Source organism: Falco cherrug, chromosome 3, assembly GCF_023634085.1.
Source record: "Falco cherrug isolate bFalChe1 chromosome 3, bFalChe1.pri, whole genome shotgun sequence".
In the NCBI taxonomy this organism is placed as follows: Eukaryota; Metazoa; Chordata; class Aves; order Falconiformes; family Falconidae; genus Falco; species Falco cherrug.
The window spans coordinates 90887800-90904063 of record NC_073699.1 but is presented as its reverse complement, the minus strand read 5'-3'; the positions used below and the strand labels follow the sequence as shown (position 1 = coordinate 90904063).

General features: G+C 38.0%; 1 protein-coding gene across 4 annotated transcripts in view; it reads right to left on the bottom strand.

Moving 5' to 3' along the window:
* Nucleotides 1–16264, bottom strand: part of RELCH (RAB11 binding and LisH domain, coiled-coil and HEAT repeat containing) — a 78995-nt gene that overhangs the window by 58740 nt on the left and 3991 nt on the right. For all 4 annotated transcript variants that reach the window (XM_055703873.1, XM_055703874.1, XM_055703876.1 and 1 more), the window contains exon 2: nt 4582–4671. In XM_055703873.1, coding sequence (XP_055559848.1) covers nt 4582–4671 — 90 coding nt within the window. The remainder of the gene's footprint in view (nt 1–4581; nt 4672–16264) is intronic.

Genomic DNA, 16264 nt, shown 5'->3' with positions numbered 1-16264 from the left:
CAGAAAGGTAGTTCTATGTTGTGAAGCCACTATATGACATTTTGACATTTTCTATTAAAAGCAATTCTCCTTTGAAGTATCAAGGGCCACTGTGCTTACCTACCTTTCCTCATATTCAGATATAACTGACAATTTTTATTTGTTTCTTAACTGTCATCTCAATTTCTTCCTCCTTGTAAAGTACCAAATGTCCTAAATTATGCCCTCTAAAACACGTATGACATCTCATTACGTTTGATGGATTTGTTGCATACATTTTTGAGTCAATGGGAAGAAATTTAAATTCTCTGACTACAGTTGCAACAAAGCTACTGTCACAACATACTTCAAGACCTGATGTTTCCCCATTCCCACTTCCCTGACACAAGCCCTAAGAAGAAGTGACCATAGTTAGTCAGCGTGAAACACTTCAGGACGTAACGCAAATAGACCTGAACCAGAAAGTTGTACTACAGCACGAGAGATGACTATCAAGCTACAAAAATTATGATCAGCAAGAGAGTTTATGAGCAAACTAACAGAAAACTTGTTATCATTCTAATAGTTGGAAGCCAACACTTGACTCATTAGCCTCATTAAAGCCTTTAAGTTAATGAGACAGGACCAGCTACAAAGAAGACCTGAACTACAGCACACTCATCTTCAGGTTCAACCCTTGAAGACTACTGACCTGGAAGGAAATTATGGAGGCTAACAACTGCTTAATAGGGGTTAAGACAGGAGATGAGAAGACAAAACCAGATTCACTTCCAGGATGAAGAAATGTTAGCAAGTGGTTGTTGTATTACAAATGTCTGTTGTGTTTTGGTATTTTGTTTGTTGTTTTTTTAAGACTCTCCTCTGATTTTGATTGCACAAAAGTAATAGTACTTATTAAAACACATAAACAAAAAGGCTCTATAAAAAGCAGAAAACTGTCAACCTAAGCCTAGATAGATGAAATCCTCAAAAATAATCAAATGTTTTTTGAACTTGTCTCTTCCCTTAAAATCCTGACAGGGACAGTATTTTATTCTGCTAATCAGAGATACATAGTCTAGCCAGAAATCAATGCTAATGCAGGGAGACCTAAGAACACAAATTATTTAAATGGTTATGAGAATTTTATGATCATTGAAAACTCAACATTGCGTTTTTAAAATTACCAGGTTCTCAGAACAGTAGGTGTCAAAGGCAGGTTCGCAATACTAAGTATTTTGAATTATGGAAAGTAGGGGGTTTAGATCACAAACATACTTGCGCACACAGTCAATTTAAGATGTGGCAGAAGATTCAGTTCCTTAGATTGAATGTCAGATGACCTATTTACCAACCAAATGTTGTGGGTAGTTGACTTCAAGTTAGGCATATCCCTATTCCACAGGAATAGAACAGGTTTTTCGCTCTTCTTTTTATGAAAATGAGTATTTAGATGTTTACTAAGCCTAATAAATCCTTCAGTACTGAATTTCTCTTAGCGCCAACTGTTTTGTTTCAGCATGTAATACATGAATTCAGATGCAAGACTTATTAGTCTTATAGAACAAGTTGTTTCCATCTAGCAAATTGCAAGCTTTAAGGACACATTTATTTTTTGAAACTTTACAGATTATATATGTATTATACGACTAGTTACACAGCGCTCTACATTTACGTTAAGATCAGGAGATACAGGAGAAAACATGTTTTCTGAATTGCAGTTAGGTTTGTCATGCTCATTGACAACCTGACTGGCTTTTATGACTTGCACCTTTTCAATCAAGCTGATAATATTATAGAAGAGACTGACTTAGCTTCCTTAGACCAGATTTCACAAGTGACAAGTTCACACCAACTCTTCAAAACACGTTTGCTTCCAGGCCAGATTTTGATTGTAACACCAGATGGACTGAACTGGGCTAAGAGATCTGAAATACTGAAATTAATTTCAAATGAGTCTTTCTAGTTATTTCCAGGGATTTCTGGATTGGTAAAATAAAAAAAATATAGCAGCGAAGTCTAACACCATCCATAACAACAAAATATGATGGCTTTGGATGGTATACATGCAGTTTTTGATTTGGTACTTTCTAACATTGCCATGGCATAAAAGTATTTGTAACTGTATGTGTTATAACTTCAGTTTTAAAGACCTTCTGACTTGGGACCAGCTTCTTTTAGTGACTGATGTGCATCTATTTCCTATCCTTCATTTGACTAGGGAATTGATATGGAAATCATGGATTCTGTCCAAACAGTAAAAAACAAAGATAAGAGCATGAGAAAGGCATTTATAAAAAGAAACTATTCAAACTGCACTCTGAGAACTATCAAAAGAAAAATACAACTATCAGATCATGGCCTCATGCTTTCACAAAGATTACAAATTTATCTCCGAAGCATCAAAGCTCTTTGCTGAAAGACTGAGAAGAAATAAGCAGGATGGACTACAGTTACGTTTCAAAGAGCATTTGCAGCTAAGAACTACTTCAAAAGCAGAAATTATAAGCCAAAGTTTGTTCAAAGGAGGAACTGGATATGAAAAGGTTTTAAAACCTCTACTGACTTTTTTTAATGTGCAAATTAAATACTTATCAGTTTTATGAAGTTTATTCTCAGGTAGATGGTTTTAAACAGAATTGAGGCAAAAGATTTTAAGCAACTCTAACTGAACCAGAATTTTAAGAGTAGAAATAGGATATTCTGGAAAACTTCAAGTATTTACAAACATCCAGAAATATTATCTGGTCTTGCTTTGTTCAAGTTCTTACATCACTTTAACAACTTTTCGAAAAAACTCTAAAGGAACACAGAAATTTAATGTAAATATCATGCCATATGATTTGTTTGTCTATTACATATGACAGTGGTCAATTAATATACTGTAATCTTCAAAAACCTGTATTTATTTTTGGATTTACTTAATTGAATGTAGTATTTAATTTTAGAATATATTCATTTCATACTGCAAGTAATCCATATTTTGTCATTAATGTTCCATCAGAAGATTAATGGTTCTACTGGATGTCAATTCTGACTGGTCTTTATTTTCTATAGGCATCTTTAATCCAACTCAGTTCCTTAAGACAGCTCCAAGCAAAGATCAGACTAGCTCTCTCAGTAATACTACTGCCAAGAAAGATTGACTAGAAACAGGAAAAGTCTACCAAGATGATGAAAAAATTAAAATTTTCAGAATTTGCTTGTTTCCTCCAGGACACAATTCAGAAATACTTGGGGTTCCTTAAACACATGTTTCTTAGAAGATTAGCTGTGTATTTACAACTATTGCCTCCTTGAAACCGACTACGTATATTGAAAAAGACAGCAATTACATAGTAACAAGAATCCAGAAGTTTCCATATAAATTGAAGAACAGTAAGTACCTATAGTTCCATACCAGAGTACCAAAATACCTGAATCTCCTTCATGTTCATGAATTTAATCCAGTCCTTGTAACCTCAGAAACACTGACCGGGTAAGAAAAACAGACTTTTCCCAACACTTTTGTTTCTTCTCTCTGGGTCAATACTGATTGCCATTTCAGACTGATCAAGAGAGGAAATTTTAGAATCAAGATCCTTTTCAGAACTGTGTTTCACCAGCCTTTTCTTTGCATAAGAACATGACAGTGTTTCTGCTAGGATGAACCATGGTGGTTCAGAGCAGAGACAACAGCATGGAACAGAGACATAGCAGCTTGCATCACCTCAGGTTTCATAAAGCTGAACTATGTGAACAAAGGTCACAGCATGGACAACCTTCATGTGCTCATGATATTAAACACCATTAACTGACAAGAACTGAACAGTTTTATGTGGCAGTTTCTAGAGAGCTTTTATGGGTTTCTCTACAGCAGCTGTGAATAACAATCTCTGAATTTAGAAAAAAGCCTGGATTAGAGAAACATGGCTCACATACAAAAGAGATTATAACAAGAATCTCAAATATAAGAGAAAAGCAGTCTCTGCCTTTAGTGAGGTAATCATAAATCCTGAAATTATAAATGCCACAGGTTCCTAAGTTCAGAACAATGGCAAGAGTAAAAAACCACTGTCACATCTTTGAAAGAATCTTCTATAATCAAGAAGTCAAATGGGAGAGAGAAAAAGCTCTGCTCTACAATTAAGATGTGTAGCAAAGACTCTTTATGGAACTAAGAAAATCTCAAATTTACTCTGGGTTTGGTAATGCTCATTTGATGTACACATAAGCTATAATTACGAGGTGACTTGATAAAGATCTTTAAATCAGAAAGCTATCACCCATGTAGAAGTCACAGACTGCTACACAGAATATTTTAGCATATGTTTCAACTTAACAGTAGTAGTCAGTAAGCAATACCAAGATACCGTTCTATTGTCAAAAACTGGGCACAATCTTCAAGTATACTGCTTGCTTCTACCTTGGTGGCATCTGGAATCATGCAGAAGTATACCTGCCTGCTATTACTGATGTAAATATTCAAAGTGTCTGAAACACAATTATATTGTTAAGTGACTAGTTAAACAACCACAGTGAAATCTTAGCTTCAGCAATGTTCATTTAAATATACTTATGCTAGAAACAAGTGAAACTGTGAAGTTAGCAATCTATGATTCCTAAATCATACAAAACACTTACCTGCTACTCTTTCATCTGTTTCCCTATTGCCATCATCAGAGTATCTTGCAAAATCTAAGGAATCAAGAGTACTGATGCTTCCGGTACGATCTTAAGGGGGACAAAAAAAAAAAGAAAAAAAAAAAAAAATCAGAAAAAATCCTGAAGAGTTGACTGGCTTTGATAAAGTCAAAACATGTAATTTCAGAAACTGTTAATCAAAGTCTAAGTTAAGTGTTCTGCAAGACTGAAATTCTACTGCATTTTGTAAGTCTGCCCCTTTTAAGTAAAAAGTATGTCAAGAGTACTGAAAAAAACACAGCATTCAGCAAGTTCAGTGAATAGACACTAAAAAATTCACCCTTGCTCCCCACAAAAGGCAGCATTTCTACCCTGTCCACAGCAGATGAGGAGCAGTGGCAGTGGAGCACTTTGCTTTTCAACAAGAGCTGAAGACCTTTGCTTAGACACGGTGGTGGATGTTGGTGAGCACGCACAAGAAACCAGACAGATACAAACTGTTCTGCAAAAAAAAAATCAGGCAGTTCTGTTCCCATTTTACAGCAACCTGTAAAGTACCTCAAATATGCAAACTCCTTTTCCCTTTTTTAGTATTTTAATTGATGTTAACATGACCAAATACTTCTACATATTTCCTGATCTAGCTATCAACATCAGTACATACCCATTTAATACATTGTTTACTAAGGAATGCATTACTTCACAAAACTAAAGCAAATTAAGTACAGCTTATGCTATTGCAGGTATCATTTTCACACTCCAGAATTAAGTTGTTAACAACAAAAAAAAATATTCAATAAATTCAGTAACCAGCGTAAGTTTTTGATCTGACCTTGATACCTTTCATTTCAGGAAGGGGAAAAAAAATTAAAAATGCAATTATTATAAATTCAGGTCTGTTGAAGCACACATTCACCTTTTGTTAGAAAAATGTGCAAAAAAGTTACCCAATGACAGAGCCCAAAGTACATAGAACACCTTCCTAACACATGCTGAAATTATATTAAGTAACTTAGTATCTATCCCCTCCTTTTGAAATTAATTTCTATGCAGGACTTCAGAAATAATTTTAATTAGAGCTGTTGTCATATTAACAAAGAACAAATTCCATAGGGCTGTCAAAAAGCCTTGTAACTGTTGGTGGAAATAGAAGCAATTTCATCACTTGTCAATCAAATTCTGTTCTGACTAACATCACAGAAAGTATTTAAATCCCCTCCCAATTCTGCATTATGTGGGGGAAAAAAAATTAATCTATTAACGAGTTCCTTTTTTGTACATTTCAGCCAAAGCTCTCCCTTAAGGTATTGTGACATCCTCTCTACATACAGGCCACATAAGAACACCTGGACTGAGACTGATGAAAGCATCTACACTCACCTGAAAAGCCACACAGTACTAAATTCTAGCTAGCTGACTCTAGCTCAGTTACACAGTACCAAAATTAAAGTGCCTGGAAACCCTAACTTGCCTGTTTTATGGACATCAAGTATATGATAGTATACAGTTTATATTTAATCACATTCTTTTTCCCCCGTAACTATGTTTGGTCATCCAGGCAATGAAACAGACTGTTGCTCCTCAATGAGTCTCTACTCGGTACTTAGTTTTAAAACTCACTGTTCATTTGCAGGTTCTGGTCTTACCTACTGCATTTTTTCCAGACATTAATCTGATTTAATAAGTCTCTCTAGGCTATTCTATAGCACTTAGCAGCTTAGTACAAACTCTTATTTTTACAGCATCTTTGCAAAATGGACTGTTGTGAAAATAAACCAGATTTTATACATGGGAAACCACATTTAGAGTGGTTAAGTTCAAAACTAAACATGAATTTTACATGCACAGCGTGAAAGCCTTCAGAGCTGAATTTTCAAAACACCTGACATCGTGTTCAGTAAGTATTGCTCAAATTTATTTCATTGGGAGCTGTAACATCATTTTTTGAAATCAAATTCAAGACTAAAGTTAAAGAAACAGACAACATTCAAACAGAGATCTCAATGAAAAGCTGATGTTTAATAAAAGTGACCCAGTCTCGTATATGGCATTACCATAGCAAAAGCAGAAAACAACTGTTTCTTCCTGCAGTCTTGCCATGTTTGCAGATCATTTTTATATTTCTTTTATGAAGCAGGTAACATTAGAGAAACAAAGCCCAAATTTTTCAGGTGAAGTCAACCACATCATAATTGTTGAAGCATCAAATCCATAAACACCAAAACTTTTTTCATGTGATTAGTGGCATATTTTAGAGGCAAATGCTCTCCCCCCACAACTGATAAAACAAACCCAGCCATAAACCGCAAGCTTATTTGCCAAAGCAATCAGAAACTTCTTGAAAAAAAAACAGTTGTCTCAAAAAAAGCTTGGGGTAATCAAAGTCTGTATCAGGATGTACACAACAGAAGCCATGTAAAATCGTACCAGCAGCTATAAATCCAACACTTCACAGACCCTAACCAGTGAACATCCATCAGTTTTACAACCTTAACGGTCCTTACAGAAACTAAGTAAAACCAAGGGGGTTTATGATATTAACGCCCAGAAACTGCCTCAAGCACAACATCTACATGCACAGCAGCAGTTCATAGGGTTGAAACTTGTACATTCATCATTCAGATTTCTCCTTATCATTACAATGTTCATGATAACAGCAAACATCTGACACACTACATACAGGTTTGCATTATAAAGAGACACAAATACCTGGATTGAGATTGATTAAACCAAACAAAAATGTGCTGAGGAACACCAGCCTCGTGGTCTGTTTCTTGCTGCCAGTATTTCCCTCTCTCAATAATGCTGATCCTCCTTCCCATTACAAAGGTACCTGCCCCAGTTATCACCATCCCCCAAGCATGCTGTCATTACTAAACCAAGCCATTTTGGGTGCTAGAAGTCATTATGTCCACAGTGTTAAATCTGAAGATAAGGTTAAAAATGAGAACTGTCTTTATGTAGCGCATAGGTGGAACCTGAACCTACGCAGAGAACTGCGTACAGCTCTCCAAATAAACACAATGGAACTGTAACAGAGACAACTGTATATGCACGCAGGCTGAACAGCATCTTCTAGTTGAGTGTCCCACTAGATGATAAATACTGCAGAACTCAAGCTGGGAAATCATACCTTCCATAACACAACTCAACTAAATGGTTAGCTGGAATAATGTAACAAGGCTTCTACTACTACTTTGCTATAGGCTACTGCCTTTAAAATATGTGGTACAGCTGCAGAAGTGGCTCCTGCTGCCAAGGTAAGAGCCACCCATGCTGAAGCACTTCAGCTGAGATGTCTCCTGGCCAGACAGGGTCAACAGGCATCAATGAATCATCGGTGCTAAGGTTATACTCTGCCAAGTCCCAGCTATGGGGAAGGCAGAAAGCCCAGTCACAGACACTGTTGCACTGCCACAGCTCCCACTGAAGCAGGGATTTCAAGCAGCAGGGAAGGAAGCTACGTGGGAACTGCTCCCTCTGCCTTCAGTGCTGGTGCAGCTATTTGTTTCTGCTGCCCACATGGAAAGATGAGCTTCCACCTCAGCCAGGCGCGGTGAGGTCCAAATGGCAGCTCCCCCCCTTGCACTCATACTGCAAAGCTTGTAGTGCCACACGGCCCGTGCCTGGGCTACACCAGAGTCTCTGCCCCAAGGCACAGCTGCTGTGGAGCCAAGGCTGAGAGGAAAATGGATAAAGGGACCTGCTGCTTCTATCAGCTGCCACAGCAGCTCTAGTGACCTGAATCTTGCCCTGCTGGGACTAGGCGAGATGAATTCTGGAGCCATTACTGCACAACATATTGACATTTCTCAAGGAACAGTTAAGCGCTGCACAGGAACTGAGACAGTGAGCTTAAACAGCAAAGAGGGATTTCTGGCAGAGCGTACTAAGGTATCAGCCATGGGATAACAAGGTGAGAAGAGAAAGCTAAATGAGACAGTTGACTGAAAATATCACCCAGGAAGGTGAGGGTTGGCAAACCTGCCAGATATATCAACAGTAGAGTCATGGCACACATGTGCTGCCTGGCAGGGCTGTGCTGAAGGCTGCCCAAAGCTGAACAGTGGCAGCCCCCCCATCACTTCACCTACCTAAAATGCCACTGTGGGGGTAACTATATCTGTTGCCTTACTCCTTACCACTGTCTTCATAGGCAGTCATCAGCAGAGGTTTATCTCCTAAGACTAATGCCACAATCCAGACAATTATGGAATAACATAACCTCCAACGTTATGCTTCCATAATGGATGTACCTGCTCAGCAAAAGATCAGAGGGTGAAAATGGTACCTCCCTGGTGGCAATGCAACAGCCTCATTCACCAGGAGAATGAGCAGGGCCGTTTGAAGGACAGTAACTGGCAACGGAAGGGCTGTGCTCAGCCATGTAGCTCACCCGAGGAATGTGAAACCACCATCTTTCTGAAGCACAAATGGTTGTACTCCAGTACAATGAGTGGAAGTATTTCAACTAAAGTCTTCAGAAAAGAGAACTACTTTCTGAACTGAAAGGGGAAAAGAAAAATGCTATTTTTTTACAGAAAACAATGTATATTTCTTCACTTTTATTTTTATCAATAAAAATCATAAATCTTAGGTTTGAGTTATTTGGCAAGGAATAACAAAGCAGAATCTTGCATGGGGAAACCGCCGAAAAGGAAGTATACTTTGGCTGAATTCTGTTCCTTTTCTAGAAAAAAACCTCGATGTGACACACCAGTGGGAAGGTATTTTGATGTCATGACATGCACATTCTTATCAACAGTCTTCTGTGCATGGATTTTATACCTTCTCTAGCATTTCTGAATTAAAACATTTTTCTTTTTAATCAGCAATTCCTTTCTGTAAAAGCTTTCATAGTGAATAGTGAAAAAATAATGCTGTCCATTTCATGTCTCAGAAATTGTAAAACACCACAAGAACAATTTTGACAATCAGGTGTAAACAACTCCAGAAAGGCATCACTGCAATATGGAAGAAGAGGGTGCCATAGGTGCACAGAAAACAAGTGAAATAGGCTTAGGCTTTTTGTAGTTCATACTAGTGAAATGCCAGGAGACAGACTGGAATAGCAAAGGAGAGACTACGTATAGTTCTTGTCTCTGACCTCTACCACTGGAAGAGCATTAAAAAAATCAGAAAGTTAAGATTCATATTATATACAAAAAGCTAAGAAGCTTTTTAATCAATTTTTTGGAAAATGCAATGTTTTTAATTTCATTTGTGAAGTTAGAAATCAAGTTCATCACCATGTTTTGCTTATTAACTTATAAAATCTTTTAAAATATTGCTTCACTCCAGAAGAAAGGTTTAATTCTTTTATTATTCCTAGAACTGTCACCTGTATAACATGCAGATTTCTGCTGACAGCTTCTGTTCCCTAGGCATATTCAGCTTTAACTATATAAGGAGGAAAATGTAAAATAATCTAAAAAAACCCTGATAAATCCCTTCTACTGACATACGGTTAAGTTTCATTCATTCTGATGGTAAAAGCAGTTTATTTTTATCAGCTTACCTAAAGGGACACCAAGAGGGATCACATTCACCATAGTTTTACAGTACATGAATTAAGCAGAAATAAGTTTCAGTCTTATACAAAAAAAATTATTAAATGATCTTCACATAAGCATAACATCTACACTGATTTTAAAAACTATTAGTTGGTAAAGCAGCCAGTTAGTTGTCGTATTTTCACCAAGATCACAGGAAACCATCATCATGTACTAACAATTAACCAAATGGTGCATACAAAGCCCAAGCACTCTATCTTTTTCCTTGACATTCAAGGAGAAGTAATAATGATACTACCCTTCTACAAAACAAATTCATTTTGCATCTCTAACTAAGTGTTTACTTGTACCGAAAAATACCTGTAACCCTGAAACAAGACTGTTGCTGTATTTTAAGCTGAGGAGCGAAATAGCTGGCTAACCACATTTTAAACTCATCAAATAATTGGCTACTGGAAATCTGGTTTTGATTAATATCCATATGGAGTAAGAAGCAGTGCAAAGTGAATCCCTCCCAAACAAGATCAGAGCAGCTTTCCACCAGATATTCCATATACTAGGACAAAATCTTTCCCAGTTTAAGCCAGGCTTTACATGAATTGTATGGTTATATGCAGGAAGAAACAGCTGTAAGCAGACCTTGTTTAGCAACTGCAAGTGCCTCTTTTGCTCTCCCCCAGATATTCTTACCCAATGAGACCTGCTGAATTTTCAAAGTTGGCAGGTTCTGAAAAGTAGTCCTCAGAGCATCATCAAATGAAAAGGAAACTAAGTTAAGAGTAACATTAACTTTTAAGCTGTCAGAACAATCCACTTACCAATTACCTAGAACGGGCATTCAAGACTACCAGATAATACCAGTCCATGGCGGGCAATCCAAATCAGATTGAAAACAGATGATCAATACATTTGTCTACTTCATATTACTAACAAGCTATGAAAATTCATAGAAAGTATATGAGGGTAAAAACCCTAAAGCTACTTGGAGAAAACTAACCTATGCTTGCTGGCCAAGAACAGCAGGGGAAAAAAGGAAAAAACCCAAACCCCAACAATCACCAGATATGTAAAACAAATACTTTGCAGATACATCGCAGCAAAAAGATAACCTTCTGTCCCATGACAGGAACACAGCAGATGCTCATGAGAAAGATTAAAGTACATGTAGAAAACAGATCTTGCATCCTAGTATAGAAATAACCCAATTCAGTGACTGTGTGTTAAAATACAGATGCACCTGAGCCGATACCATGAAAAGCCATACCAACAACACACTGCTTTTGTGGGGGGCTTACTGCATAGACAGCCTCAGGCAGTATCCAGATTAGCCAGTCCTACACAAAGGCATTTGAATGTTACTGCAGTGAATGCTGAGGTCCAGGGGTACACGACCTTGGGGAAAGCATCAAACCCAGCCTTGCTCCATACATATCTGCTGCAGTGTGCTTGAGCTACCAGAGCTTCCCAAAATAAAAAAAGTTAAGGGAGAAACATGGTATAGAGGTACATCTTCCAGCTCAAGACTCCAGCTGGCTTCAGCAGAAATCAGAAAGCATCAATGCCATCAAAGTCACTCCATATGCTTGAAGATGCAGCACTGCATTTCCCAAAATGTATCAATTAACTTTCATTACAAGGATCTTTCCATTTTCCACAGTAATCCAGCTTTCTTTTATACTCCCTGACATCAAGCAAAATTGTATCAATCTAATCCTTAAATGGCTGTCTTTGCTGAGGGACTACTTAAAAGTGTATAGATAATACCCATCTTAATTCTGAGGCATTGTATTCTCTCAGTTTTCTTCATATTTCAATTCTAGTCTGCTCCTCTTTCTATGATTTCTATATTTATCTCAGGATAGCATTAAATTTTCCAGTTAAGTGTCCTGATTTTGGCTGGGATAGAGTTAATTTTCTTACTAGTCACTGGTACAGTGCTGTCTTTTGGATTTAGGATGAGCATAATGTTGATAACACACTGATGTTCTTAGCTGTTGCTAAGTAGTGTTTATATGAAGTCAAGGCCTTTCCAGCTTCTCAGGCCCTGCCAGTGAGAAGGCTGGAGGGGCACAACAAGCTGGAAGGGGACACAGCCAGGACAGTTGGCCCAAATTGGCCAAAGGGATATTCTGTACCATATGATATCATGCTCAGTATATAAACTGGGGAAAAGCTGGCCGGGGGTTGCTGCTTGTGAACTGGCTGGGCATCAGTCAGCGAATAGCAAGCAACTGCATTGTGCACCACTTGTTTTGTGTATTCTAATTCTTTTATAATTATTATCATTGTTATCCTCATTATTATTATTTTCTTTCTTTTCTGTCTCATTAAACTGCCTTTATCTCAACCCATGAGTTTTCTGGTTTCCACTCTTCTGATTCTCTCCCCCATCCTGCTGTGGGGGGCAGCGAGCAAGTGGCTGTGCGGTGCCTAGCTGCCAGCTGGGTTTAAACCATGACATTAAGTTTTAACAATGTGTGTCCACATGGATTCTGTAAAGAATTAAAAAATTACTAAAAGGAAAAAAAATTAAAACTAGCAACTGGAGACCATAGCATCTCTCCCATAAGCAGAAGCTGAGAAAGCTGGGGCTGCTGAGCCTGGAGAAGAGCAGGCTCAGGGGACATGTCATGAATGTGTATGGATACCTGAAGAGAGAGCACAAAGAGAACGGAGCCAGGCTCTTCTCAGTGGTGCCCTCTGACAGGCCCAGAGGCAACGGGCACAAACTGGAACACAGGGTGCTCCCTCTGAATGTCAGGAAACGCTTTTTCTACTGTGAGGGTGACAGAGCACCGGCACAGGTTGCTCAGAGGGGTTGTGGAGTCTCCATCCCTGGAGATACTTAAAAGCCACCTGGACACAGTCCTGGGCATCCAGCTGTAGGTGACCCTGCTTCAGCAGGGGGATTGGACCAGACACCTCCAAAGGCCCCTTCCCACCTCAATCATGCTGTAATTCTGTGACAGTTTTTGCCATAATTTCTCTTACTACAACAGTTTTGTCAAACAACAAACAAACCAGCTGATAGCACACTTTCCCCTCCAATTTCAAACCACGATGAAAAAGTAGGTGTTATGTAAATACAAAATTCTTATTCTGGGAGTTTTTACGTAAGAGTATTTCCTTTAATTCAACAGCAAACCAATCAGTTGCGTCACCATCATGCAGCATTATATTGCAGGAAGGGAGGAAGTAAATTGCTTCTCCCCTACAGCGCACCAGGGTAAAGAGTTCGGTATTTCTCAAAGGCTTTTTCAGCTTGGTCTTAAAAAAAAAACCCACCAACACCTCCCTCACACCCGCCCCAAACTTTAAATTATTTTTTTGTTTAATTTTTCATCCAACAAAGTCAATATACTTCGTGCTATGTCTCAGGCACATGCATCATAAATAAAAATACAAGGCCTACAACCTTTACTGAATCACTCAAAGTTTTAGCTTATGCTCAAGGAGAGTTCAACTCAGTTTCTCAAACCTGAATCTTTACAATACACTAGAAAATCAAAGACAATACATTGAAGATAAAGAGTTATAACTTTGAACATACAACAGCATATGGTTTTACGACCTGTCTTTATATACTGACAGGAAAAAGACTTCTCATGATATATTTTAAATAGTTCCATATACATAGCTACCTAATTCAGAATTTGTAACAAATCTTAGTTTGAAAGTATGAGAACTTCCTGAAGAAGATTTTTTTCCCACACTTCCAGTAATTCTGGGTTTATATAACACAGAAGTCCAGTATTTACAAATTTTAAATTAACAGAGATGATGGCCTGCACAGCTTCCAACACAGCTGATACCAATACCTTCTTGATCACAACTTCCTTGCAAACACCAGACAAATCTTCTTATATCGGGTAATGAAGCTCATGTAAATTCTGCTCAGCTGAGAGAGTGCTTGCTGGAAATTTTACAAGTCACATCTCCAGTCAAAAAAAAAGATCATTTTCAGAGGAATAAAAGCAATAGGAAACTCAGTATAACATATATGGAACTGAAATTATAAACAGGGGAGCTTAAAGAAGCTTTCAGTGGTTGATTCTGAAATGCAAAGCTCTAGCTAACCTTATTGCTGTTTTCCTTTTTGTCTCCCTTCCCTCAAAAAAACTTCTCCTTTTCCTAACAGCAATACCGTCAGAAGGAAATGTGTGCTTCAGCATAAAGCCTGCTTGCTTTGCTGAAGCTTTCAACCAAGCCATGGTTGAACTCACCCATAGTAACTGCAATGCCTATATACAGTTTCACTTCTGCCTTCCCCAACATAGAAAAGTAACAGTAACTAGCCCAGGGGCAGAACAGCAAGTCAGGACTAAAAGGCAGCTAAATTCCCATAGCATATCTGCAAACATTCTAGGAGAACAACAACATGCAAGTAACATTACAAGGTAAACTATGGTACACTTGGTACTCAGTAATAACTTGATATTTGCCTGCCTAGTAGTAGTGGCTACTAGTCTGTCCTCCTTTGCCCATCAACGTCATGCTTACCTCATGCTACCTTATCTTGTTATTTCTTTGTGTAGTTATACCCTTACAGGGGGGGGTCTAACCTGTCTTCCGAAGTATCTACCATTATATCCCAAATCACCCCAACACAGATAGCAGCCAAAGCTTAAGCTATCCACTTATCCATCAGAAACAGCTTCCAGCAGACCTGGTTTCATTCATCTGACAACTCCAACAGTTGCAGAAGTCTTTAAAACACTCTTAAGCTATGAAGCACATCTCACTGAAAACTTTTCAGAAATACCCGTCAGTGAAACGGAGAAGGGTTTACAGCAGTCACAACTGAAGAAAGTTCACGTGGCTTCTCTATCAGTAAAGCCAACATCAGAGCACTATGAAACCTCTCAGGTCTCATCCAGGCATTAGTGTTTTCTGTCAGGTCTGCAAGGAACTCAGCTGCCCTTCAGCATTACATACAAACCTATTACTTTCTAACTGTTTTCTGTACTTTTAACGAGACAATATTCAGTCTTTCCCATCTGCCGACACCAGCAGCATTGATTACCTATTTAACTGCACCTTTCCATCCTGTCCTTACTAAGAGGAGCACCTTTCCCAAACTGGGTAGTAAAACCAGTGTCTTACGCGCAAGTTGTCATTCCATGTCACAACATCTGGAAAGGCAGCCAAGACAAGTATACATTTTTTGCTTACCTTTAAAAAGCAGCAAACAAAAGAGTTGAACTGACAACAAAACACCTAACAAAGAAAGAACTAGCCATTACAACAACAGAGGTTATCTGTCTTCCAGTTTCCTATATTTCTTAGAATGATATTTATTGAGGTAGCTCTGTTCTGCTATATATTCAAACAAAACAAAAATCTGGTGAAAGACTGGTCATGACAAGGGCCTACATATAGCTACAGTGTCTGCAACTCAGGATTGAGAGCTGTCACCAAGACACCCCTTTATCACAAAGGCATAATCAATACAGTCTTCCCACATGGCTTTTCTGAATTTGAAAGGTTACAAACAAAACCAGAGATACTTCACAATATCTGAAACAAACAAAAATTATCTCACAGTGTAAGCAAAGCCAGGAGCTTACTATGAAGAAGTAGCAACAATTTATTATATTTTTGTACTCACAGATTAGCTTAATATAACTGGAATCAAGTTCCCAGAAAGTTATAAGCAACTTATTTTGGAAATAACTAGAAACAAATCAACTCCTGAAAAATGTAAATGCAACTTAAATATTCAAGCCCCTTCTTTATGATTTTCATTAAAGCTATTTAAATCTTTGAGAATGTTGAACTTTTGTAGCCATGAAGGCACATTTTAAGACTAAAGCTAGTTATGTGTAAGCTGCTCCCTTCAGTAAAGGCATTTGCCAAGCATAGCAATCAAAGACATAAAAAAAACCCCCAAAAAACAACCCAAAACCAAAAAGGTTTCTTCACCCACAATGTCCAAGCTTGAATTCTAGTCATACGTATATACAGGAAAACATCTGAGGTTCAGGAACGAGGATGAGACATTTGAGCCAGTTTTATTTCTAAATTTCAAGTGTCTCAATTTGTATTGTACTTTCTTATGCAAAGATGATACGCAAGGGGACACAAATTCAAGTTTAATATGTAGGTCCTAACCAAAGCCTTGTAAAAGATATGGAACACTGTATGAAGGAGAGACTTCCAAACCATACCAA